General features: G+C 37.3%; 1 protein-coding gene across 2 annotated transcripts in view; it reads left to right on the top strand.

The window, feature by feature from the left end:
• Positions 1-25,801, top strand: part of LOC140328579 (solute carrier family 12 member 9-like) — a 115,986-nt gene that overhangs the window by 64,458 nt on the left and 25,727 nt on the right. For both annotated transcript variants that reach the window (XM_072408305.1, XM_072408306.1), the window contains 2 exons: positions 2,110-2,192; positions 13,282-13,406. In XM_072408305.1, coding sequence (XP_072264406.1) covers positions 2,110-2,192; positions 13,282-13,406 — 208 coding nt within the window. The remainder of the gene's footprint in view (positions 1-2,109; positions 2,193-13,281; positions 13,407-25,801) is intronic.

Genomic DNA, 25,801 nt, shown 5'->3' on the forward strand with positions numbered 1-25,801 from the left:
ATATATATATATATATAAAGAACAAAAAAAGGGGGAGGGGGATTTAATTCTGTAGATTGCTTAGTTGAAAGACAAACTTCCAATATGTCTTCAGAATGATAGTAATTTTCATCTTACTGAAGTGGGAAGGATAGGGGGGGACAGAGGAAAGGAGGGAAGAAATAGGAAGAAAGTGGTGAGTGAGATATGGATTGTAAGAACTTTGGGTATAAAGGTGTTGGGGAGAGCATAAGGGCCTGAAAAGATTGGACGAGCAAAGAAGAGGGACTCTGTCATCGGAGTAGGAATTTAAGGGTGTCCCTTACAAATAGCATGGTATTCAGGAGATTCGCAAGAAAGTCCACTAGCACGCCCAGGTAAGGGAATAATTTACCATGGTATCTCTTGAGGAATGAATGAGTTCCTCCATTTCTGCTATGCGATTAATTTGCAACAACCAATCTCTGACAGTGCGTGGTACTGGGGATTTCCAAAGTCTTGGGATTAGTAGTTTTGCTGCATTCAGGATGTGAAACAGAAGAATTCTTTTGTATTGCTGTGATGAGCTCTGGGTGTGATGTATAAAAATTTGAGGAGGGGATAGGGGTCAGTTTTCCGGTGTTTTTAGGGATCAGTCTGTGATTGCAGACCAGAAGGATTGGATACGTGGACAGCTCCACCACCTGTGTAGAAATGTATCTTCCTCTGCTCCACGTCTCCAACACTTACTATCACACTGTGGTTTTTGTTTGTGTAAAGTGTAAGGTACCCTGTACCAACGCGTACAAATTTTGGAATTGTTCTCTTGAATATTACCTTTTGTGAGCCTTTCACTGCAGATTTATACATGTATGATGTTGCCCAAACAAAAAAGTATTAATGACAGACATGGATCGGATAACTGGCAGCTCCTGTTGGGTGCAGGAAGAGGTGAATGTTGACACATGGCAGACACACACACAAAAAAATAAATAAGGAAGGAATTAAATATTATACAACGTCCACTATGTTTTAGGTTTTAAAAATTGTATGTTAAATCCTCAAAAACACTGTGAACACTACCTTTTAAAAAATACCTTTCTGCTTTGTCCAAATGCCCCTCTAGACAGGCCAAACAAAGCCTGATAACCATAAAATTGAATGGAGGATGCTGCCATAACACTTTCAGTTAGGAGAGTACAGCCAGGTTCACTTTTATAAAAATCTGTTAGCTGATAAATATTAAAAATAAACAAAATTGTATTTAGATAGCATATAGACTGTTAATATAAAGGGAATTTTGCAGCCTTTGTTGCCATAACTACCCAAAAGGCGAAGATATGGGTTCCAGCAAATCTGATATTTTGTCTTTCCTTGAATGAATAGATTTATGTGTATCACTGTCTACCAGTGGTAATAATACAATTGTCAGGAAACTCTGTACATTAACAGCCTGCAGACCATTGCTCCGATACAGCTTTTTTTATTTGATAAAGTAGGCATTTTAACTGTGCACCCCAAACATCTACTATTGTATCAATTCAACAACAAAAAAGTAAATGAAGAAGCTTTTAAAGCTTCTATCACAGTCCCCTCTGGTGTATTAGTGTATGAAACATTGGCCACTTTATGCACTTAATGCACAACAGCATCTTTTAGTCTCATCCATTTAACCATTTACACAACAGCACACTTTGCTTCTAGCAGAAAGTGTCTGGGATGGCAAATTAATACAGTGCAATGCAGGCAGCTTTCTTCTATGCATTATCCAATCACAGATTTATCACCACAAAGCCTTGTAAATTACCCATCAAAATACCGTGCATCATTACAATTAGGAAGATTGCTATTTTGCTCTATTCCATGGCTGAGTATAACTAGTAATTTCTGCTTTTAATAGCCCTATGGTCCTATTATGCTGGTGCTCCTGTTACTCAGCCTAGACGTTAACAGCTTTGTACGTGCTAATCGTAGATGATGTTGTAATGTATTATGTTACATATATTGCTTGTTTTATCTTAAGCTGCTTTTATTGGTGTTTCTCTGGAACTGGGCTTTATATTAAAGGAACAAATAACTAGCTGATTATGATTTAAAATATTCCAAGTAGGTTACCTGATCCCAGGTTAATTGTTTGTGTTTTTCTGACAGGGTATCTCCTAAGGCCGGCAAAAATAACATCTCGAGGAGGGAACCCATGGGTATCTGTTGTCATGTCCTGGTTCTTGGTTCAGGTAATAGTTTACAAAGTGTCATATGCATTGGGATTTATGAACAATATGAAAGTCTGCATCTACCTGTTTAACATACAAACAACATATGAAGCACCTATTCTGTTATAACATGAATAAGAGTTGCTTACCCTTAATAAATCAGAACAAAAGTCCACTGGGTGAAGTGGACTCTTGCCATAATATTCAAGTATACACAGCATATGTTCACTTTATGGCACGGCCACACGGTACTGTGCCCTGCTCCATCAATAACAGGTCTAGAGTTACGGTTGCTGCCCTGTCATCACCAACCGTCTCACCAACTCTTCTGTTTCAAGGCCCTACTCTAAGTCCATTAGGTCTTGTAATGACTGGATATGTGCAGAGAATTTACGTCCCTGTCACCTGGCTGCATTTTTGACATGCCATAGATGAGCTGGCAGTATACACCCCACTGTGCAAAGTTAAGAATATTTAACAAGTTTTTTGACATGAGACTTTGCATGTGTTTTCTGCAGAAGGATTAGAGCGGTCCATTTAAAAAATCCACCTAGGGGTAGTAATTGTGTCCCCAATCTAAATGTGCAATAAATTAGAGGTCCAACTAGTTGTTCACAACTTTGATGTAGGCCACAAGGTTCTGATCTTCATGATTTGTTCACACCTGTCTCATTCTGCACTACCTTTTACCAAGCTCTCAAGCTCGTTCTTTCTCTGGAACTCCCTGTACTGTGTTCTCTGGCAAGCTGCCAAAGAAATCCTGGCTGTAGGAGGCCTTTTAGCTAAGAGATTCCCGCTGCTGAAAGAACCCACAATAGAGGGGCCAAGTAAGAACATTGCTTTTTAGGGGCTACTTTAGCCTTATAAAAGGCGTTATGAGTAAAGGATAAAATAATTTACATACTGGACTATACTGCAAAAATACATTTTTTCTCTACAATTTTCTAGTGGCAGGGTTTTTTTTTAAATATCTTTAAAATTAACCTAGTCCTGTTTTTTCCTAGTAGTGCACAAATACTTAAGAACATTTCCATTCAAGTGTTAAAAACTATCATATTGTTGGGAAAGACTATGAATTGTTTTTACTTATGTTAGTTACAAATTATCAGAGTGATTTATTATTTTGTATATTATAATAAGCTTTATAATAGGAGTGTATGACAACGTTTTGCCAGGAAAAAACTTTGAATGTGTATTCTCCCCCAACATACATAAATATATAGTGCTTGATCCAACTTTCATCCAGCACAACATTGATCTTTTCTAAAGACAGAGGGCCTCATCTATCAGGGAGTCACAGCTAAGAACTCTCTCTATACTACCTGTGCCAAAAGAAGTTCATAATGTGTTCTGCACAAGCCAATGATCAATATACAGAACAGTATCAACCAACCTTCTCTCCTAATCCCAGAATATTAATAGTAATATTATAATCATATTGATATCACAATTCTATATAAGGAGTTAAATGAGGCAAGCAAATCCATATTTATGTACAGTATACACATGAGTATGAGAATACTAACAAAATGAATCCCGTCCTTCACTCAAAAGCAACTCCAGCCATCAACACTTTTTTTTTTTGTAAAAGTATTAGCAAAGATTAAAAATACCTTCACTGGTCCCCCATCCTGGCAAACAATACAATTACCTCCACTGGTCCCCCAGAGCACTGCACTTTTCCTTACAAAGAGTCTGATAAATGCATACATTTAGCAGAAAGGTCCTATATTCACTTTGATAGAGAAAACTGATAGTCATAGATTCCAAAAGCTAGAAAAAACGGTTTTGCCTGTGACCTCAGTGCTTGGTAGCAATATGGCCTTGCCTGACAGATGTTGGGCCCTGCCATAATTCTATCAGTGTTGTTCCAGATAGGCTTCTTTTCATGATCAAATGTTTCACTTGTTTAGTACTTGAAATCAGTCTTCATTGATTGTTTCAAACAAGACTGATTAATTTGCCAGTTGAGGAGTAATTATACCTGATTAAAGCTTAGCACTTCCTCACAGCTGTCCTCTTACTATGGGTCAGTATGTGCCAAGTACAGCCCTGTCTAACACCACGATCATCACAGCCTCTATTACTCAGAGATCAGTTATGTTCAGACAGGGTGTCCTGACAAAATAGTGGTCACACTGTCTGATGTAGACTAAATTGATAAGTAGAATATTTGAAGATATAAAAATGCAAAAAAAGCTGAAATTGGAGTGGAAAGTAATTTGAAACGGATGATCTGAAAACAGCAGCAGGCTATAGAGTAAGACGTTATAATGGAAAAAAGTGGTATATTAGTGTCTTGGCACATTTATTTTATGTGGAATATGTATTCCATTGATTGTATTTTATTGTAATATATATTTCATATAAATAAGTACCTGAATTTTTTGTATCAGTAAATAATTTGCCTGTGAACAAACGCATTATTTCAAACAGAAGATTGAGATGTGAATTGTTGAAATTTTGTGCAGCTAGAATGCCCAAATACACCATGGGCCTGATGTTTTAGAACTCCAAGACAAGAGGAGATAGACTATCATGGGGGAACTTGGGTTGGGTGATCCTAAAATCTCAAATGGATTTGGTCTGGCATTGAAAACATTTACAAACGGATAACAAATTAATTTTATTTAATCTGTTCCAGGTTTGCTGGACCATCAAGGCCATCCCATGATAGTCTATCTTCTCCAGTCTTAGAAAGCTTTATTAAACCGGGCCCAATGTTGGATAATATTAGGCAATTTGTTTTATGATCTCAATATCCCATCTCTTGATTTAGCACTGGAAAGCAAGCAACTTTTGAAAGCAAGGCAGTGTTTCCTAACCTTTGCTCTGATATGCATTACACTCTGTAGACATACATACAAAAATAATAAAGCATGAGTAAATGGTGCTTGCCAAATTTGTCCCCGGTATTCCACTAGTAGTATAGCAACAGAGTGGCACTAACAATTTGTGCTGTAGGAAGAAAAATGAATATTAGTTGGGGAGGGGGTGGATATTCAGTCAGAAGGAAAGTGTGCAGGGGACGTACAAAAATGCTGCAGTGGGAAAAAACAGTATGGGCCTGGTTTATTAAAACTCCCACTTTCATCAGTGAAGTTGGGTGATCCAGCAAACCTGGAATGGATTTCTTTAAAGTCATTTGCTATTTGCTATCAAATGTTTTGAATCCTGGACCAGATCTATTCCAGGTTTGCTGGATCACCCAGCCTTACTGATAAAAGTGTATCCTCTCCAGCCTTGGAGAGCTTTAATAAATCAGCCACTATGTCTACCATATCTAATCTCTCGGAGTCAGAATATAAATGGACACTTAGAGGCAGATGTGTGAGGCTTTCTGAGATGAGAGTTAAAGGTATTGCTTTTTTTGCCCAGGATAGGTACCAGTCAAAACTAGAGAACCCATACATTGTTGCAGGACATGGGGCAAAAACCATTTGTGCTTAACATGAGAGTCTACTATTGTTCAGGATTGAGGCTGTTCACGTAACCATTTCATTTACCTATTTGATGTATTTCCTGAAAATCAGTCTATAAAGCATTGAAGTATAATGTGTACCTTAGTTTCCCTAAGGTTTTTGAAATTTGCATTGCCATGGACGAGACTAACAAATTTGGACTTTCATCTTTTAGAAGTTTAAAAAATGGTGTTTGCTACAAGGCAAGCAGTTATGTGATAATGTTACACCTTCTCTTCATTGATTACTCATTATAACACAATTAATTCTGTAGCTTTGCCACTATTGATGAACCAGAAACCGTAACTTGCTCTGAAGAAAATCTGATTAACGGAACCTGTTGTATCTGCATAATGCCCTAAACATATAGATGGTGGAAGAAAAATAAAGCTTTTAAAAGTAAATAGCTTACCTAGAGCAAGAACTGAATATAAGGCTGAAGGTTCAAGCTGCCAATCCACCCATCTTTGATCCAATGTTTGGGTTTGGCCTGCAATGTTTGGGTTTGGTCAGTATTACTGTACTATGAACTGATTTAATAATATTATTATAATTTTTAGGCGGATTCTGTCATATCGTAGAACATAACAATGCCCTACACCTCTAGGAGGTCTGATTTATTAAAGCTCCCCAAGACTGGAGAAGATAGACTATCATGAGTGAACACAGGTGATCCATCAAACCTGGAATGGATTTCTGAAAAAACATTTGTTATTAGTTGACAAATGTTTTTAAGCCTGGGCCAGATCCATTCCAGATTTGTTGGATTACCCAGGTTCACTTACATTAGTCTATCTTCTCCAGTCTTGGAGAACTTTATTAAATCAGGCCCACAGTTTTCATATAAGCAACTAGCATGAACTGCACTAACCCATCGAATAAATACTATTTGGTAGCTATATCAATTGGTTCCTGCTATGCTATACATTGCAATTATCAGATGCCCAGTTTAGGATGGTGCAACAGCAAGTGGTACTGACTGCACTTTAAAAGTCTAGAATGGTCAAGTCTGTTTTACCTCCCTTTTTTCTTCCTAAAACATATCACAATTTTCTGAAAATGTCCAGTAGATAAACAGTGTTCTTTGTGTTAATGAATAGCCCCCAAAGCATAGATTTAGTACATAATATGTTGTGCACCTGTTTCTCACTCACTTAACTGTTTACAGAAATTGTTTGTACAGCTATAAAAATGACAGATGTGCTTTACAAGAGGAATAAAAGAACAGTAAAATAAAAAGCAATTGGAAATTAAACCATCAGCATGTTACATTGTGCCGTGTGTCTCCAGAACTGTAGCCCTGGGCCTTGTATTGAATATATGTTACAGGGCTTAGGTAACCTCCTGGCATTTCTTTACAACTATTGTTGTTATATATAGTACCAACAATTAGTATACTTATCAGAGCTAAAACTACCCAACTGTCACAATCACAATCACAATGGGTGATGGGATCTGTATATAGTGCACAAGTTTTCTTTGCAATTATGTGAAGTATGTGACAGCTTAAAATGGATTAATCAGTTTTCTCTCCATGTGAAAGTGGCTATGTATCAGTCTACACACCTGTTTCCCAACAAGTCCACAATTTACCAAAAATGCTTGTACAGTCATAAAAATGACAGATGCATCTAACAACAGGCATAAAGAAAAGCAAAGGGAAAAAGAATTGAGAAATAAACCATCAAGATGTCTTACAGTGCCATACCTTTCAAGTTCTATGCAGATTGAAGAGAACAGAAACATTTGAAATTTCACTGGTATTATGATCATAATATTCTTCAATTAGAAACATCCGGTTAAACCACCCACTAAAATCATAGCATACTGCTGACATTACCTAAAATTGGCTGTTTGCTAGTACTGCTGCCAGGGAGTCAGAAAAAACCCTAAACCATAGTTTAACTGATTGAAAATTTGCAGTTAAATTATGGGTTTATTCCAGTATAGTTTAGTGAACATGAATTTTGATTGGCTGTATGTTCTGTAGTGTGGGCCCCCATTTGCATGAAGTTGTAGAGTGGACCAAAGTTTTTGTGAGTTGTTTTCAGGACTGAATTTAACATATAGTTCAGTGGTAAAATAGTTATCTTGGCCATACACCGATAAATATCTTGTAAGTATAAAAATTATTGAGTGACTTCTTTCCAGTGTTGTGAGGTTGACAGCACTACTCAAGCCATCAGAACCTGATTGGCTTTCATTGCACTTGGCCATCCTCCCTCGCTGTGTGAGTTCCATTGGACACCGAAAATTCAGGGAAGCTTATTTAAAGACAGATTTACAATACTTGTTATGGCTGCATTTCAAATTGTACAGGAATTTTTCCAAAAATATAATATTATTCCATATCTAGGAATTCAAGTTCAGAGAAGTTACTACCACAATCCCTGACAGTCTTATGAAACAATTAAATCATACATCTTAACTTTAGAACTTGGAAACTTCTGAGCACACTTTAGTAAAAGTGGATGTGGTTACAAAGTATTGGGTCAAGCTTATGGCACATATTGTTACAGTCCTTACATTATTCAAAAATACTCCTTAATTACTAAGCTTTAGGACACACATAAACCCCAGCATGAAACATATATTTTTTAACTGATACTCTTCTATTACCTTTCTGCACACAGAATATAGATAACACTTTGATCCCAACCTTAATGAAGAACTGAATTGAAATTGAAATAATTGAAATTAATGTGAACTAAAAAATAACAGTTAAGATAATAAATACCCTGGTTTAGACTGTGTAATGTACAGCACGGTTTACAGAGTTCAGTAGTCAGCTGCATGTAACATAATGCCCCTTGCATTGTTGCTTAGTGGGAGCCATATCATTTATGGAGGAAAACCATTTCCCAGCATTAGTGGAAGAAACAAACTTTGTTTAACAAACATAATTCCTCCTTTGCATTGGTATCAGTGGATATTTTTTCCTTTAAGTGTTGTTGGTGGGAGCTTAGTTCTTTGCATTGGTGTTCGTGGGAGTCCTTTTCTTTTTATTGGTGTCACTAGGAGTTATTATCTTGTAATGGTGGCCATAGGAGCTTGGTCACTTGCATTGGAGTTGCCTTTACTCCACAGAACCTTGACACTGCAATCTAAGGGATGCTAGTATTTTGTAGAAATCCAGGACAGTCTTACAAGATCCAGAATAGTTAAGTATGTATTAGGTCATTTACCTCTATAGCATCTACCTAAAGGTATAATATCAGTTTAAGACCAGTTACTGCCCAATGAAGCTCTGATTTGACAGTTCACATGGTTTGGTCCTAGGACCCCACTGTGTATAAATTAAGATAAAATGTAAAACAGGCACAAGCTACTTATATTTAACAATGTAATTACAATTATCAAGGCAGGTTAGGTTCACATGCAAATAAAATCTGAAACCGTGACACATATAAAGTGTACCTATACTAGTCTGTTACAATAGATCAATGATAACTGTCATGTCACCAAGGTAATAGGCATTTGGCCATCGGTTGCCATTGGTAGGTTAATATTTTAGCCTTTCTGTCTCTATTTTTTTAAACTAAATAAATGTAAGTAGATTTTTGTTGATGTTTGTATATAGGTCTACTTAAAATGATAAGTGCATACAGAAAACAATCAGGGTCCTGCCACATCTGTTATGCAGAGGGTATCTCACGTCTCTCTTCTTATATATGACTCCCAGTGGTAAGAGGTAATTGACCATTTAGTAGTACCTTGTCTCAGTTATCCTCGTGCACCTGAACTGTTATTTATTCCTGATTTTCATGTAAAGCTGCCACACTCAATGTGATGGAGTGTTAAACATATTATCCATCAAGGGCAAACTGATGCAGGGAAGCAAGAGGTGAGGGGAGCTGAGATAAGATGGAAGAGAAGCAGATAATGAACACTGAGTATAGAATGCTTTAAACATATTAACCCTTTGTTTGACTATTTTTTGCAACATATATGCACAGTCAGGTTGATAAACTAGTAAGGTCCTGAAAATACAGTATAGCACGGGACCTCTTAATAAAAAAATGACATTTTTGGTCAATAGATAAAACTAATATTTTAATAAATAAGGGCTGTGAGTTAAAAAGGTGCATTATCTAAATAAATGATTCTCAGTTCCATACTATATGTGTTCAACTTTTCAGGAAGGGCAGCATTTAATAAGCAGAAAAATATGTGATGACAAGGGCTTTTGCTAATGTGTTAATTTATATTAAGGTCTAAAGCAGAAGCCTTCTTTTCCATTGCAGGTACACTGCACTAATAAATAGAAACACTGGTCTCCTAGATTGTAAGCTCTTTAGGGCAGGATCCTCTCCCCCTCTGTCACTGCCTGTATCTGTCTGTCATTTTAATGTACAACGCTGCGTAATATGTTGGCGCTATGTAAATCCTGTTTAATAATAATGTATGACACCGACAGCATTACAATGCTCCTGATAAGCATCAGACAGATGTGAACCAGGTATAGAAATTTGGGTGTAATGAATGATATCTCAGGCAGAAAGAACAATGCACAGGGTACAGCAGAGGACACATTCAGTGTATGTGTAAGAAGCTTTGTAAAATATTACTACAATGGATTAAAGCAGAAAGGCTTGCATCTCATTCACAGATTGAGTTAACTTTTTCCCTGGAATTGCTCTTTAAACTGGAAAGCCCTTTAAGAAAGTGCCATCAGAAATGCTCTGCGTAATACTTATAATCTGTTTAAGTGCAGAGTTTTGTGCTTGGTTTATACAACAGCACGTTGTTTAACTGCAGTAATTACGGTATCTCCTTCTGTCAGGTGCATAATGAACATATTGCTCTTTATCAGGGTACTCACCTTGCATTCCAGCAGAAAGAAATGCTATTTCTCCAGAAATCCCAGTGCACTGGAACTGATCTTATGAACAAATAGGATTGAGAGCTAAAGGAGAGCTGCCTTTATTCTGATGGATGGTGTCTTCTGTCCATGCTCCGTTATTTAGTTAAAGAGTCATCACCATCCAGCATGATGCTCCCAGACTGAGGGCCAGAAGTCAGCAGGCGATGGGTTATGGCCATGAACCTTACAGATAAATCACCAATGTCAGCTTCACTTAAATAAGTCTATTCTTCCAAACAGAAAGTGGCACTGCTATCTTTTTTCATCAATTTGTTTATTTTTCTGAGCATTTTTTTCCACTGCTTATTTAGATCCTTGGAAATGGAAGTGCACAGCAAACGCTAGCCATTAACCTATTAACGTCTGTTTAGGAACCACACAACCCTAAGCACTGCAAAATGCAATCCTGCAGCATCTGTATTACTAAACTTAAAATATTATTAGTATATGTGTATCAGTGGTTGCTGTAAAGTTTTACAGTTTGGTGATTTTCAAAATGTATTTTTAGTAAAGTTTAAAACAGGGGTATTTTCTATGCCTGATGTATAAAAACCAGCCTGTAAATTCCTAGCTCCAGTGCAGCTAAAATAACTAAAATACAAATATGTTTGGTATACTGACCCTTTAAAGACTAAAAGCTCTTTCAGACCCATGGTGTAGAACCACAAGGGTGGCAGTTCCTAGGTGCACAGCATGCTACTGCTGCACGGCTGGGAGAAGAAAACTTCACTGTGGGTAACCAAATTAGCTTGAATGGGAGAGGTTGAGATAACATTGGGGCATAGCAGCTCACCAAATTATGAGATACCCCAAAATCCTGTTTGGTAACAAAATAAAAAAAGGAATGTGAGTGTTGGGACCCAACCTGACAGTGATAGTGACACACTGATGGTACTTTAATACCTCTTTTGGAAATCATCAACCCATAAATCTAGTGTGGAAGTATAGAAACTGCCCAATAACCTTGAAAATTTTCAAAACAGCATTGCTTGAATTGGCAACCTTGGAAAGTAAAGCAGTGTCCAGTGGAAGATTTCTAAAAACAGATTTAGAATTCCCCCCATTCCTTCTCCAACGCCCCAAATAACTGAATTCTCTGAATTTGTACATCCCACTTTCTGTTTGGCCCAGGCCCAATTTTGTCCGCAGCAATATTATTGTATCAAAAACATCAGTGGGCTCAGCATGATAAAAAATAAAAGATCAGCTCGAGCAACAATACTCATCTCCACACCAGTGCTGTCCCCAAAAGACTTTGTTCTCCTTGAATATCATGTGGACCTGGGCTGACAGTACTTATAGGCAGTATGGCATTCACGTGTCAGTAAGTGAGCACTGCCCTATCTGGGAGAAAGGTCTTCTTACAGCTAGAATCATTTTCTTGAACAGTAGGATGATAGACTGCCCTATTTCTATAGTTTAGGGTGACTAACTATTTCTATAGTAAATAATTCTATATGTCTTCACACAGTGGTCCGTTTCATGCCCTCCAATAGCCAAAAGCCTAAGTTTGCCTTGTGCACCCATGTCTGATCTTGTTAGTGCTAGGAATAAGTTAGTGGATAAAGGTGTTTTTTCCTTTTCAGATATATTTATAGTGTGCCAGCCCTAAATCAGTATATCAAATTAAAGTAAGGAGAAGAGAGAGAGGGCTTTTTGGCAAGCAAACAAATGTTTACTTATCAACAAGGTTTACATGTGACAAATAGTAGCAAAAGAAACTTAAATTACACATGTGGTACATGGCCCATAATGGTTCATACAAATACTACTGGTATTATGATTTTCTAGCATATGGGTTTCCAATAGTTGGCTACTGGTATTTCAGTGTTTTCCGACGTGTTTCGTCTAAAGAGGCTTCCTCAGGGGTAATGTTGACATGCAAAATATCTGAATACTATTGTGAGTTTAGTTGATGTACTATTGAAACCATGCAACAGTTGTGAAGGTCCTAAATACAGGCAATATGGCACTAAAAATCTGATAAGTAGAAGGATCAAGTCCTTATGCAATAGGTAAATGTGAGGATTTGGTCTGAGCAGCAAAATGTCCAGATAGATTAACTGTATGGTCTTTCAAAGCGGTGGTGGCTGGATGCTGCAAGCTAAGAAAAAATAGTCTAGTGGGAAAATTAGGTAGATAGCACAAAAAGTATAGTGGGGCAGGAGATATACATCCAGTCTTGTCTTCATCTGCAGCAGGAGAAACATTTCTTAATTATACAAAACTGCTAAAGGGAAAACAGAAATGCAAAATCAGGCAGCGGGACCCAATATATTATCTATATAATTTAAAATATAACAAGATTGAAAAATCTAGAATCCGCAAAAAAACTTGTTTTTTTTTTTTAGTTTTTTATAGTCCAACACTGAAATTTAGCTGGCATAGGGTTTAATTAGTCCAAAAATTGTCATCCCAGAAATAGAGTTAGGAACATTGCATTACCACTGTGTACTGTCCTCGCCATTAAATCCCAAGGGCTTACTGTCATGTTTAAAATAATTACATTTACTGTAGCACATAGATTTTATACTGTCAATTTGCTGTGATTCACGGCACAGACATTGATATATTGTGTGCAATCACCTTCCCCATATTTTATTTAAACATGCCAGAGGACTGCCACCCTGGCTCGAATATCTTGGATATCCTTGTAGCTTTTATGCCTATGTACATACTCAAGAGAAAATGATAATTAATATGTGTTCTTCCATAAAAATAATTTATTTTCAAATGTTTTACAACATAGATATTATTCTGAAATACATTTTCTGTTATCTTACAGATGGTGCTATTTGCAGGAAAACTAAACACTATTGCTGCAATTGTGACTATTTTCTTCCTGCTGGTATATGCAGCTGTAGGACTGGCCTGCCTGGCACTAGAATGGGCATCCGCACCAAATTTCAGGTAAGGGGAAAAGTTGGTATTTTTTAGGCAAGCCATATTATTTATTCTGTTGGTTTTAGTTTAGTAATTTAGCAGTTTACAAACTAATATCTGTAGGTTGGGAGTTTAGTAAATGTTGATATGTGTTACTGTGCCACAACACAAAAGGAGTAAATTAACAATGAACATTTTAATAAGCCACAAAGGCAGCTTTCATTTTGAGCAGCAAACCATTTGTAGAGGAATTTAAAAATAATTGATATGGCACAGAATTGGATGAATAAAGTACATACAGCTTCACTGAGCAAAGTAAAAAATAGTAACCAGAAGATGATGAGGGCTCTGTTTGACTTGCTGCAGTTTCTAATGCACCATGGGAGAAGCGTACTGTTTGCATTGAAGTCAGAGTGAGATTGAAGGTAGATTTCAGTAGACTAAAGGTAAGGCCTGGTGTTCAGCTTTAATGATTGCTGGTAAGCTCAGTTGACCATACACATACTATTAAGACAGGAGAGGTAAAGTGCTTACAGGCAGGAGAAATAGCCTGAATATTAGCAAATATGGATTTGCATTTCTTTATGGACATCTGTATTTGTAAAATAATCATTTGTATATATACCCTGTTTCCCCGATGATAAGACACTGTCTTATTTTTTTTGGAAGGCCAAAATATGCTCTAGGGCTTATTTTCAGGGGGATGCCTTATTTACCCATGAAGAAGACTACAGTACACAGTTATTGTTCATGGGGGGGCTGTCTTATTTGATGGCCCTGCCTTATCATCGGGAAAACACGGTATATATATTATACTATTATATGCACACATACATAGATGTACTCTACATTGATAGAAAAAATACTTCAATATAGAATAAAATATTACAATAAATAAAATATTAAGCCCCTAAATTATGATTGGCTATTGTGAAGACCCACAATATTTTCTCCTTATTGTAGATGTGATAGTTAAATAGTATGAAAAACAAATATGATTTTTTTCTGCAGTCCGGTTTTGTCGAGAATTTTAAGCAAAGTCATTGAATTCTGATGCCATCACAAACTGCATAATTCCACAGATGCAGGAGTAAAGAGAGAGAGAGGGCTTAAATACTGAAGATTGAAAAATGACAATGGAAGGCACTTTGCATTTCATTAGATGCAGTTAGGGTGTGAAGCACATAATAAAACAGAGATTTATAAATAGTACAAAGAGTGGGATACTTTAAACAGCAGTAAAACAGCAATAAAAGAACAAAACATATCACCCTTTTATAAATAGCATCCTATGTGATAAAATCCAGGTAACCATAAAACTGTCACATACATGGAAAATTAAAGCAGAAGATCTAATACAAAATAAGAGATACAGACAGCTATAACAGTGTGTAGACCTTGACTTTTCCTGATAATAATAAAGAGACCTTATAACTACAGGGCTATTCATTTACAATGTAAATTAGGTCCAGCCATATGGCAAATACAAGTCCAAACAAATTGAGAGGTGTCCTGACCTCCTTCCTGAGGCTATCTTTCAGTATTTTATTGAAATGGCTTTATTGCCTAATATGTTGGCTGGAGGGGTAAGGAAATGTGAAGCTTGAACTTACATACAATGCTCAGGGTGTAAATTAACAGGCTCTATACTTACCTTTCCAGTTGACTTGGTTAACTTGGGTTAACAGATTTAAAAAACATTGCCAACTAACGAAATATGATTTCAGGAAATCCATTCCATGTTTGCTGGATTTCCCAGGTTCTTCCATGATAATCTATATTTTCTAGTCTTAAATAAATCAAACCCAGTGTATGGTCCGGATCAGCTGTGGTCAGTAACTGCACACCCTCCCTATTATAACTTAAACAAGTGGTTAAGAGAGGTTAAAGAAGCTTTTTTTCTGTGAATCTTTAGCGGTTTTGGTTTTGCAGTTGAAATAGGGCATCGCCAAATCGATTGTCCATGTGAACAAGCCCTAACTGTTACAATACATTCTCTATATGACACACATGTCACTTTTCAAAATACAAATTATCATTCAGCTACAAAAGCTGGTTCCCTGGGCCTTTAGTTTGTAGCCACTGAGTGAGAATTAATGTAGTATAATGTGGAAAAATACAGATTTTATCCCAGGGTGCAGAGTTCTATCTTGCTCTTATCTTTCATCCAGACACAACCATAGTACAATGTTATAAATCTAATAAAAGATCTAAATGTCTGATTGGAAATGGCTCTCCTCCTGTCTGCCCCCACTAAGTTTTGGCAGTAAATGCCTTCTCTGAGTGTGCAATTTCTTTTCTTCTTTTGCATTTGCCCTTCAAACAACATCTACATATATATACTCCTCCCCTGACAGCGAGCCCTGAAATTGATACTTACACTAAATTTATGAAACTTTTCCCAACTTGCCACTGATTTCCCTGGCAGTCTGCCAGCAATCCCTTTCTTTCCATTAGTGGTAATTAACTAACAAGAGAGGGACAGAGCAGCACAAGGCAGACAGCTGTAGAGGAAGCAGACATACTGTGTAGTATAGACTCACATTTCTACTAGGAAATTGTTCTTTACATGAAATTATTTCAATAATCAGAGGTTTTTTAGGTATGTAAAATGTAGTTTTAATTTAGCTGCAGACCTAAAATTGATACATAGAAAAAATGAAAAATATCTTATATGGGTTGTCAAATGCTTCTATATAGAACCCTACCTGTCCATGTATGGGGCAGTGTGCACCTGCGCAGATCTGTATTTTTATCCTGGAGAAGGAAATCTACTCCTAAAGAAAAAGATATTTGGGGTCTGTTTAGGATGTCAATATTCTCTGCCTGGCACATATACAAGCACTGCCTATCTATTACTCTTTTCAGAGAGGGTAAGGGTTTCCAGAGGAGCTAAACATTACATCAGCCCCTTCCCCCTTTTGTGTGCCTTCCCAGTTAGTTTTGTCTTTTTGTTATAATGTGTGCCTACACACACACAAATTACAGCATCACCTTACAGGATAACAATATGGAGGACCAAACAAAGAGCAAAGCCTAAAAAGCTTCCTCCATCCCTCTTGGAACATTGTTAAGAAATTCTAATCTTTGTATAGTGGATAGTGTAGGATAATTTACTATTCTTCAGAAGGAAAAGCTTCCCGGCCTTTTGGAAAATAGGAAAGATTGTCCATTATAACCTGCACTTCAGATCTTCTATAAAATGTCAGTGTTATTTAGACCTGTTGATTGGTGGATTCATGGAAAGTATTTGACATCTTCCAGTTGATTGTGAAACCACATTAGAATTTGCATAGCAGTATATATGGAGGCATTATCATCCTGGAATATTGAAATATCACAAGGGTTATATGTCTGCACCACCGATCTTCTATTGTCAGGTGCTATGGCCTTTTATAACCCACTGATATCAACCGTTCAGATTAATCACTGGACCTAATGACTTCCAGAAGACAGCTGCCCATATCACTTAGCATGTCCTTCTAAGAATAATGTATCGGCAGTGGTGGATAGACTGGGGAAGGGTTAAGTGTCCCCACTGGGGAGATCCCCTGATGACCACTGCCATATGGATACATAGTAGGAAGAAATTCTACATTTAAGAGTTGTCATGAAAGCAAAAAATGGGTGGGAAGTCCTACAATAGACAACTGTTTTTAAGACAGAAATTGGGAACATTTTCTTTTCATTTCCTATGGGCCCTTCGAGGAAATTTCTTCTGCAATATACAGACAACAATAAATATACATTTTAGGGTTTTTAACACTTTCCTATCCAAAAAAAACAGTTTTACTTATACATGCACTTTAACAGTTGGCAGCAGACATTGTGGACTTTAGGAGTCGGTAATCTTTTTCTGAAAGGGTTACCTTTATGGATGTAAGAAATAAAAGAAAACGTGACAAGACTATATTACTTTTTCCCAAAGTATTGGATGCAGGGTTGTGTCTTTTTATCACATTGTGATCTTATGTATACTGATATTGTATAATGTATACAGTTGTGTTTTAAATTAAAATTCACGAGAATACCAGTGGAAATTCAAGAATGTATACCCATCTATTTTTAATTATACTAATTCAACACACCTTTACAAAATACTGCAGGAAAAAAAAATTGCACACAACTTTACATGTAATTTTATGTTTAAGATGTAGAATTTTTAAGGAGGTTGGAGCTCACAAAAGTACATTTTAGGACCCAGAACACGACCAAGATGTAAAATTTAAAATTCCATCATTGTAAATCTATCACTTGAGACTGCAACTGACATTTTCTCCCAAAGAGCTTTATAACCGAACAAAACACCCTTATTACACTGCACAAAACTGTGCGACATATCAGTTTAGGGACAGCTTTTATTACCTTTCTTTTTTTAATAAATATTTGCTGCACTTTGCTTACATTACATTTCAGCCTATAGCTTCTAGTGCTCAATTATTTTCATGTTTTTTTTTGTCTAATTGAATCTAGACTCCAGTTTATTCACCTCTGGAAAACAAAAACAAATTTGAGCTGTCAATATTCCTGGGTATACTCTCTTTTGTAAAGACAAAATGAAAGGATGGTGGTGTCTGTCTGTATTTGAGAAATGATCTGAAAGCGAATGTGAAAGAAGAAATTGCGGAGGGAACAAGCGAGGTTGAGGCATTATGGGTGGAGTTGAATGTGGGGATGCACAATACACAATTAATGATTGGAGTATGCTATAGGCCCCCCAGTGCTAAGGAAGAAATAGAAAACCAACTACTAGCACAGATAGAAAAAGCAGCAAAAGGTGGGAATGTTTTAATCATGGGAAATTTCAACTACCCTGACATTGACTGGAGTAATGGCACTACAGGAACCGCAAAAGGGAGGAAATTTGTGAATTTATTACAAGATAATTTTATGGTACAGTTTATAGAAGCCCCAACTGGAAATGATACTCTGCTGGGCCTAGTTCTTTCTAACAATGCAGAGCTTATAACAAATATGCATGTAAAAAAGATTCTAGGTAGCAGTCACCATAATATGATTTAATTTAATGTTAGCTGTAAACAGGAAGCAAAAACAGGAAAGATAAAAAAATTTAATTTTAAGAGAGCAAATTTTCCATTATTAAGGGCGGCTCTCTGTGACTTGGACTGGGAGACAATATTGTCCTCAAAGAACACAGAACAGTAAGTTTGCAGTTTTCTTTAAGCGGACTTTTTTTTTTTTAAATATTAAACCCCATATTGTCATTGCTTAGTAACCAGCTGCAGAGAATTTGAGGGGTTCTAAGCTTTCCACACTCTATCCAGACTAGAACATGTTTTTATGTGGTCCATGGCTTGTTTTACTGTAAATGGAGCCCTGGGCAAAAATTAAATTGGCACCCTGTAAGCAGTGATTCTTTGCTGTGCACAAGCATGCCCTAACAGACAAATAAGAAATTCATACAGTCTCAAAACCATAAATTGGGGTTTGTTTTTAAGGGGTGCAGTTAAGTCGTATTAAGCTCTGCAATTTCCATATGCTGGCAGCATAACAACCCACACAAAGCAGAAGTACAAAGGCTGTCATATTAGTAGTTAGTTTACATCTAACCAAGATTCAGATCACTCTCTAAGGATAAAACACATATTTGGCAGTGGAACTGCTTGTGTGTACCAGGCCTTGGAGAACACTCTAATAAATGAAAACAATATGAAATCATCTTCAGAAAACAGATGTTAAAGGCAGCAGCGTGATCCCACTAATATATAACTATAATTCTCAAAGAAATGAAATATTTTCAAAACTACTATTCATTCATTACCTTTTAAGTTGAACAGAAAAGTTCCCTTTATATATAAATCTCTTTAGAAAATGAGATGGTAAAAGATCCAATCACAAGGCCTGGGTGAGAGCTGTCACTTTAGGAGATTTGATTAATAGGAAAAGTTATATTTGAGAATGTATGTAATGTGTCATAGAGATGAATGTATTTTGTATAGGGTTCTAGTGAATTTCATTCTTATTTAGCTGTGAGCAGTGCTCCGCTAATTATCTTTAGCAGTGATTGATATTGCTGCCAGTTAACAGTATCTTTATATAATTCAATCAGTTTAGCTTGTGAATGTAAAACACACACATCAACTTTTTTTTTAGCTTCTTGGGATTATTGAATTGTCATTTTGGTCATACAGAGGTTAATACAAGGAGCTCAGGCATCAGCAGTGCAGCTTCATGAAATTGAATTGAACAAATTAGATAATGTATAGATTCCTATTGATCCTTGCGCTAGCCTTGAAACAATCAGACATCAGTGCCATAACGATATTAGAAATGAAAAGCCATCAAGATGTTAATCTCATGGGGCCTAATATTTCAGTAAACAAAGGACTTTAATGGTACAATGCATAAATCGACAGGAAGGTACTGGATTATTTTCACACAAAACCTCTCCTTTAGCATGTAAAACAATGATACCTAACTTCATTCATAAATTATTTTAATTGGAAAACTTTTCTATTCATACATATTCTTTAAAAGTAGAGTTGCCTTTGCCTTCATTCATATTTAGATTGTAAGATGTCCTATTTTCAAGACACCTCCACCACCACTGTCAGTTTTATTCTTGCCTGTCCCTATCCTGCACATTATCACCAAGGCTTGTACATGCGCTGGGCATCCTCCAATCAGTAGACTGAAGTGCACAGTACGTATGCTGACCCAGCACAGAAGATTATTACAGTTGGCTCTGTGGCCTCATTGGTGATATTATGTTGGATGTTAGGGACAGGTGAGAGTAAGAATGGCAGGGGGCTGAGGACAGGACATCCTACAATAGAGGTGTAAGTACACATTGAATTACACATAAATAGTTGAACAAATTTCTATTACCCGGTTTTAATAAAGTTGCTACATTTTCTACCTATCAGAGCAATGAAGTATTGCCATACCCTAATATTTTAATAATATATGCATGTGATTGCTTGTGGTCATGGGCAAGTGTTTAGGCAGAAGGGTCTTGCCTCCATTGTGTCCATTGATAGAGTCAGATTTCTCATTCTGCAACAGATCAAGTCTCACTGCTGCACTGTACACTGCACATTTAATAAGATAAGTACATGAAGGTGAATAAGACAATATAGGATGTCAGGGGAACTGGTAATGGGTCCATGGGATTCCCTGCAACAAGATATATTTAAATGCTTCATCCTAGAGAATGTCCACAAAGATTTAAGATACACGTGTTAGGAAGACTGACCCTTTACGTCAGCCGTTACTGGATTGTTTATATCCATTAATCTGCTGGCTGCATGTGTTGTGGCAAGCAATGGTATTTCTGGTTAAAAGCTACCCAGTATCAAATACAACAGAATCAATAATCTGTTTGATAGATATTCACTTTGTGTAAGAACTGGCTGCTCTGTATAAAAACCTGTAATGTCTTTGTTTTACTCCTGGGGATCAACACAAGCATCTCAGATATTGATTATGGAAATAAGAGTTAATGCAGGCTTGGAGAGAAAACTCTATAGCCATGTTGTCGCTATCTTTTATGAAAAGTTTTCTTATTTGTTCTAGTTTCACTTCTAGAAAAGTTTTTTTTCCCTTTACAACGTGCTTAACGGACCAAAAAAAAAAAAAAAAAACGTCTACATAAAGCAGTAGAGCCGGAGGTGATGGGCAATGCCTGGCAAACTGTGTTCCAGGCTCCCCCACTGGGCAGCACATTGTGTCTGATGGAGCCTCATTCTCTTCTACCGCTGCGGTCCTTGACGTGTGAAATAAAAGGGATTTTAATTACCTTTCTGCAAAAACAACAATTAGAGAAAATAACAGCATTTACTCCTGCCTCATGCCGCCCCGTCATCCACTCCACCTTCAAGCTCAGCCTATGTTTAATTTGTCTGTAGCCTTTCAGGAGCTAATCAGAGCTTCACCAAATGCTAATAACCAAATGCCATACAAAGCGGAGTAGGGGGTCGTTTTCTACTCTTTCGTTGCCAGCAAGCCTGTGTATACACACTATAAATATTGCAGAATGCCTTGCACTGTATGAAATACCACTAATGTTCATATTGTTATAGATTGTAGAGTGCTCATACAGTTCAGAAGACAAACATGTGCTCTGAAAACAGTGCTTTAGGGAAAATTAATTGTTGACCACAGATGGTGATTGGGTAGTGTTTGCGTTTCACTATATTGCCGTTGTCACTTATACTAGTGTATTGTAGGCAGGTAATCTCAGGTCATGATGTAAAGTTTGTTATCTGTCCTAAACGCAAATGAATAACTACTGCAGTGGAAAATGTCTTATAGATTGGAGTAATAAAAACCATTTGGCCATGTATACACTAGTAACATCATTTTTATAAAAATTCTGGAATCCTGGTGATCCATAAATAAACAGTAAGCTGTAATCAATTAAACACAGTACCATCTGGTAAATCTAAGTGGGAATTGAGCTACCAGGCTTTAAAAACCAGGATAGTCCCAGATCTCATTTAATGACCAACTAAAGTTAGGCTGTTTATGGACGAAAGTTAAAATCTCAACTTCATAAATACCATATTACAAAGGAACTGCCTTTCTTTCCTTATTGCCTAAATGTAAGCCCTTTGGGTCCTGTTTTCTCCAGTGGATTCATATGACTTACCAGCATATAACACTTACATAACACATCATCATCATTACTACAAAAGAAGAAGTGGAAGCTGATAAAAAAGGGACTCATTATCTTTTTGTCTGTGTCCCACTATGATCTGCTTGGTATTTTGTTTGTGAAGTAATCCAAATGTTCACTGGAACAAAGAAAAAGGAGAGACTGTACCACATCCATGAGAAGCATGCTTTTAAAATAATTACTTGTGACCCTTTCTGAGCCCTCTCTGTCCAGATGCATTCCATCTTCTTTACACAGCACCCCCACTCTTCCCAGAAACATCATCTTCTCGCTATTTAAAAAGAATAAAAGTCCTTAGCATTTTAAATAGTACACCCATTTATTTTAATAAAGTGACCAGCTGCTTTAAAAAGTCCAGTTAATCTCTATTCTACAATTGTATTGCTGTGCTTCAGACACATGCTTGATACAACTGTAATAACAGTAGCAAATACTATTTACCCAGCACCCCTCATCCACATGCAGACACATACAGATGTTTCACCTCTCTGCCACCTCCTCATCCCTTCTCTCCACTATCCCATTGTCGGAGGGCAGTGCTGGGAGAGAGAGGAGAGTGCTGGCTTTAAGTGGTGTGTATATTTTCCCAGCTGGATGCATTAATGACAGAGGGGGCTGCTGATTGGAATGGTAATTACTAGCTATGGACCTTGCTAGCTGCATGTTATGATTAAGAGATATTAGTGAGGAAGCTACATTGTGAAAATGAGTGGGATGTTTTCACCTGCGGGGAGCTGTGTAAAGATGTGCACAATATTATATTGCATTTACAGAGTCTAGTTTGCTTTCCGATGGCTCTTTGTCATTACCTTGTACTGTTAGAAAAAATGCAAACCATAGAATACATTTACAAATGGCATTTCATGTAAATGGCATCTCATTTAAATATTCACTTCCCACTCGGGGAAGTGACTGCTAAGTGAGTACTGGGGTGATGGGGTGAGCAGGGCATGGTATAAAAATATGTCTCACCTGTATATCATTATTATCTTTATAGATAATGTTCTACAAATATCCATAGGATGAGTTTTTATATAGGAAATTATCTTTTTTTATAGAAAATGGGAGAAACATGTATTTGAAACAGTGCCATAGTTTGCTAGTGTCACACTATCTGCAGAACAACCTTTTTAGAGTCCCTCCATAACCTTCTAAAAAATCAGGCTTCACAACAAACCAACTACTTCCAGGTCGCTTCACAACTCTCTACATTATCATACATACAAAGAAATCAACTCCGCAAGGTTCTCTCCATGATTCTCTGCAGTATCCTTTTTTGTCTACCGTTCTACATTGATGAATTCTAACGTCTCTTTCACTCTAGGATCACTCTAGGATCCCTCTAGGATCCCTCTAGGATCCCTCCGTAACTTTCTGCAGTAACATGCTTTGAAGGAACTAACAACTCATGGGTCAGGCCCGTCTTTTTACAGTAGCAGATTTTGAAAAATAAAACTGCTCTAAGATGATATTTGTTGGTTTAAAAAATCAGCTTTTGTGTTTTCATTTTTTATGGTTTACAAATGGTATTTGCTTAGATATTTTAGGCTAAAAAGTGTCCCTCTTCCCTATCCCCAAAGTTGAGAGGTATGGCCACTAGGGATGAGCGAGCAAATTTTTTAAATTTGGTCTGGCGGCCAATTGGACCATTCTCGCTTACCAAACATGTAGGCGAGAACGGCCTTTGTAAATTCATCCAGCAAGACTGAATTTTTGGGACCTGCAAGACCAATCAGGGGAGCGGAGCTATCAGTGGAACTCTATCCAGGAACACATACTACAGGACGGCAAGAGCAATCGGGAGCGGAGCAGCTCAGTTCCTCTGATTGCTGTTGCAGTCTGAGAGGAGGAGTATGGCGGCTGCATTTATGAATGGAGCCGTGAGAATCCTCCTCTCAGTGAGAGATCTCCGGGCACTACAGGTAAGAATGAGGGCTTTTCCTCATTCTGACCTGTAGTTCCCGGCGAATCACTCACTGACAGGAGGAGTCCCACAGCTGTATTTATGGATTCAGCCATGATAATCCATCTATAGTGATTTCCCATGGTTTCGCGAAATTTCGCAGAACCATCGGAACTTGGAGGAAATTTTTACTCATCTCTAATGGCCACTAGGCCATAATTAATTGTTTAATGTAGTTCCTGAATTACAGAAGACCTTCCCAAGTGTATTTGCCTCTTTTAGCTGCCTTTCAAAGGAAAGGAAAACTTTAGCGAGGCCAAAGTGAGAAGAAGCCTCACCTACAAATATGCCCCATCAAATTACAAATGAGTCTGGTGCTAACAGAATCAACGTAGGAGGGGACAGGGAAGTCCTGTGCAGCAAACTGGTTGGTGCATTCCATGAGAAAGGAGTGCAGAAAAATGAAGGCAGCTGGTCAAATCAGCATGCAGCCTTGCAAATGACAGCATGAAGATAGAAATGTGAGGATTAGTCTTTTAGGCTGTGTTCAGATTGGCAGTGAGTTTGTGGTGCAGTTACAGCTTCCTTATGCCATTTAACCATTGCCTTGGAGAGGATGTTGCATGTAGAATCTCACCTGGGGCAGCCCACAACACAACAAATGAGGTTGTCAGTAAGAGGTTCAATAATGCTCATTGCTGTCTGCTATCAAATCGCCAAATGATGTTTGTTATAAACAAGCGCTGCGTTGCGAGCAGCAGGGGATTGCCGACTCTGTTCACAGGTCTGACCCTGCACCTAGAGAAAGTTCTAACCAGTATTTGTCAACCACATGATTAACCATTCCAATGAACATATTTTCAACTGCTGAGTGTTTGGGAGAATTTGCTTTTCAGAGGCATTTTCTAGCATTTGTTGAAGATGTTGGAGGTTTATATAGTGGCAAACTGTCTTACAATTCTGCATGAAGCATCTGAAAACCCGCACTACTTTCAGATGCCTGCAAAAAGGCAAAAATGCAGGAAAAAAAATAATTCTGTGGTAACCAGATTTAAGGTCTGCTGAGGACATGAACTTCAGAGGTACCGCTGTCAAAAGTCACCTGTCTGAGCCCAACTTAACTTGCCATTTAATTATGAATACATACTGTTTTTACAATATCATTTATTTAAAAATGCCACAAATTCTCAAACATGTAAACTGAAAAATACACATAGAATGTGGCCAGTTTGTTGGTTGTTAACAATAATTACAAGGGTTTGTATTGACCACATTAAGGACTAATGACCATGCTGTGTGGTAGAACATTTGTTGAATTATTATTTGTAGTTTGTTTTCATCTTTTTTTACATTAGCATAGTATATAACTAGCCACCATGGGGATACAAAGTCAAAACATTTCCTCTTCTGTAGTAGATTCTCCACACCATTAATAATTCCAGGAACAGAATCTTGTAAAAAATCAGTACCTGAAATCGGTGAAGTGTTTAAGATTTATTTCTCCCACCATGAAGAGATTTTACTTTGATGTACTAAGAGCAGGATATTAGCTTTTTATTGCTTAGTAAATAAAATAGGACAGATCTGCCTTAAAGGTAACTTTGGGTAAAATAATTTTTTACCCTTTGAATAGGTGCAACCCCACCATTTTTATCATTGAGTAGATTTATATACCGCCAACATATTACTCAGCGCTGTACTTTAAATGGACAGACAGTGACACAGGAGGAGGAAAGGACCCTGCACCGAAGAGCTTACAATCTAGGAGAAATGTAGTGGTGGAAGTAGTGAGTTTTCCAAAGACAGAAGAAGATGGGTGGACAAGTTTGAAAAAAATGTTTTTTAGTGCTCTTTTAAATGAGCAGAAAGTAGGAGCAAGCC

Source organism: Pyxicephalus adspersus, chromosome 4, assembly GCF_032062135.1.
Source record: "Pyxicephalus adspersus chromosome 4, UCB_Pads_2.0, whole genome shotgun sequence".
Taxonomy (NCBI): Eukaryota; Metazoa; Chordata; class Amphibia; order Anura; family Pyxicephalidae; genus Pyxicephalus; species Pyxicephalus adspersus.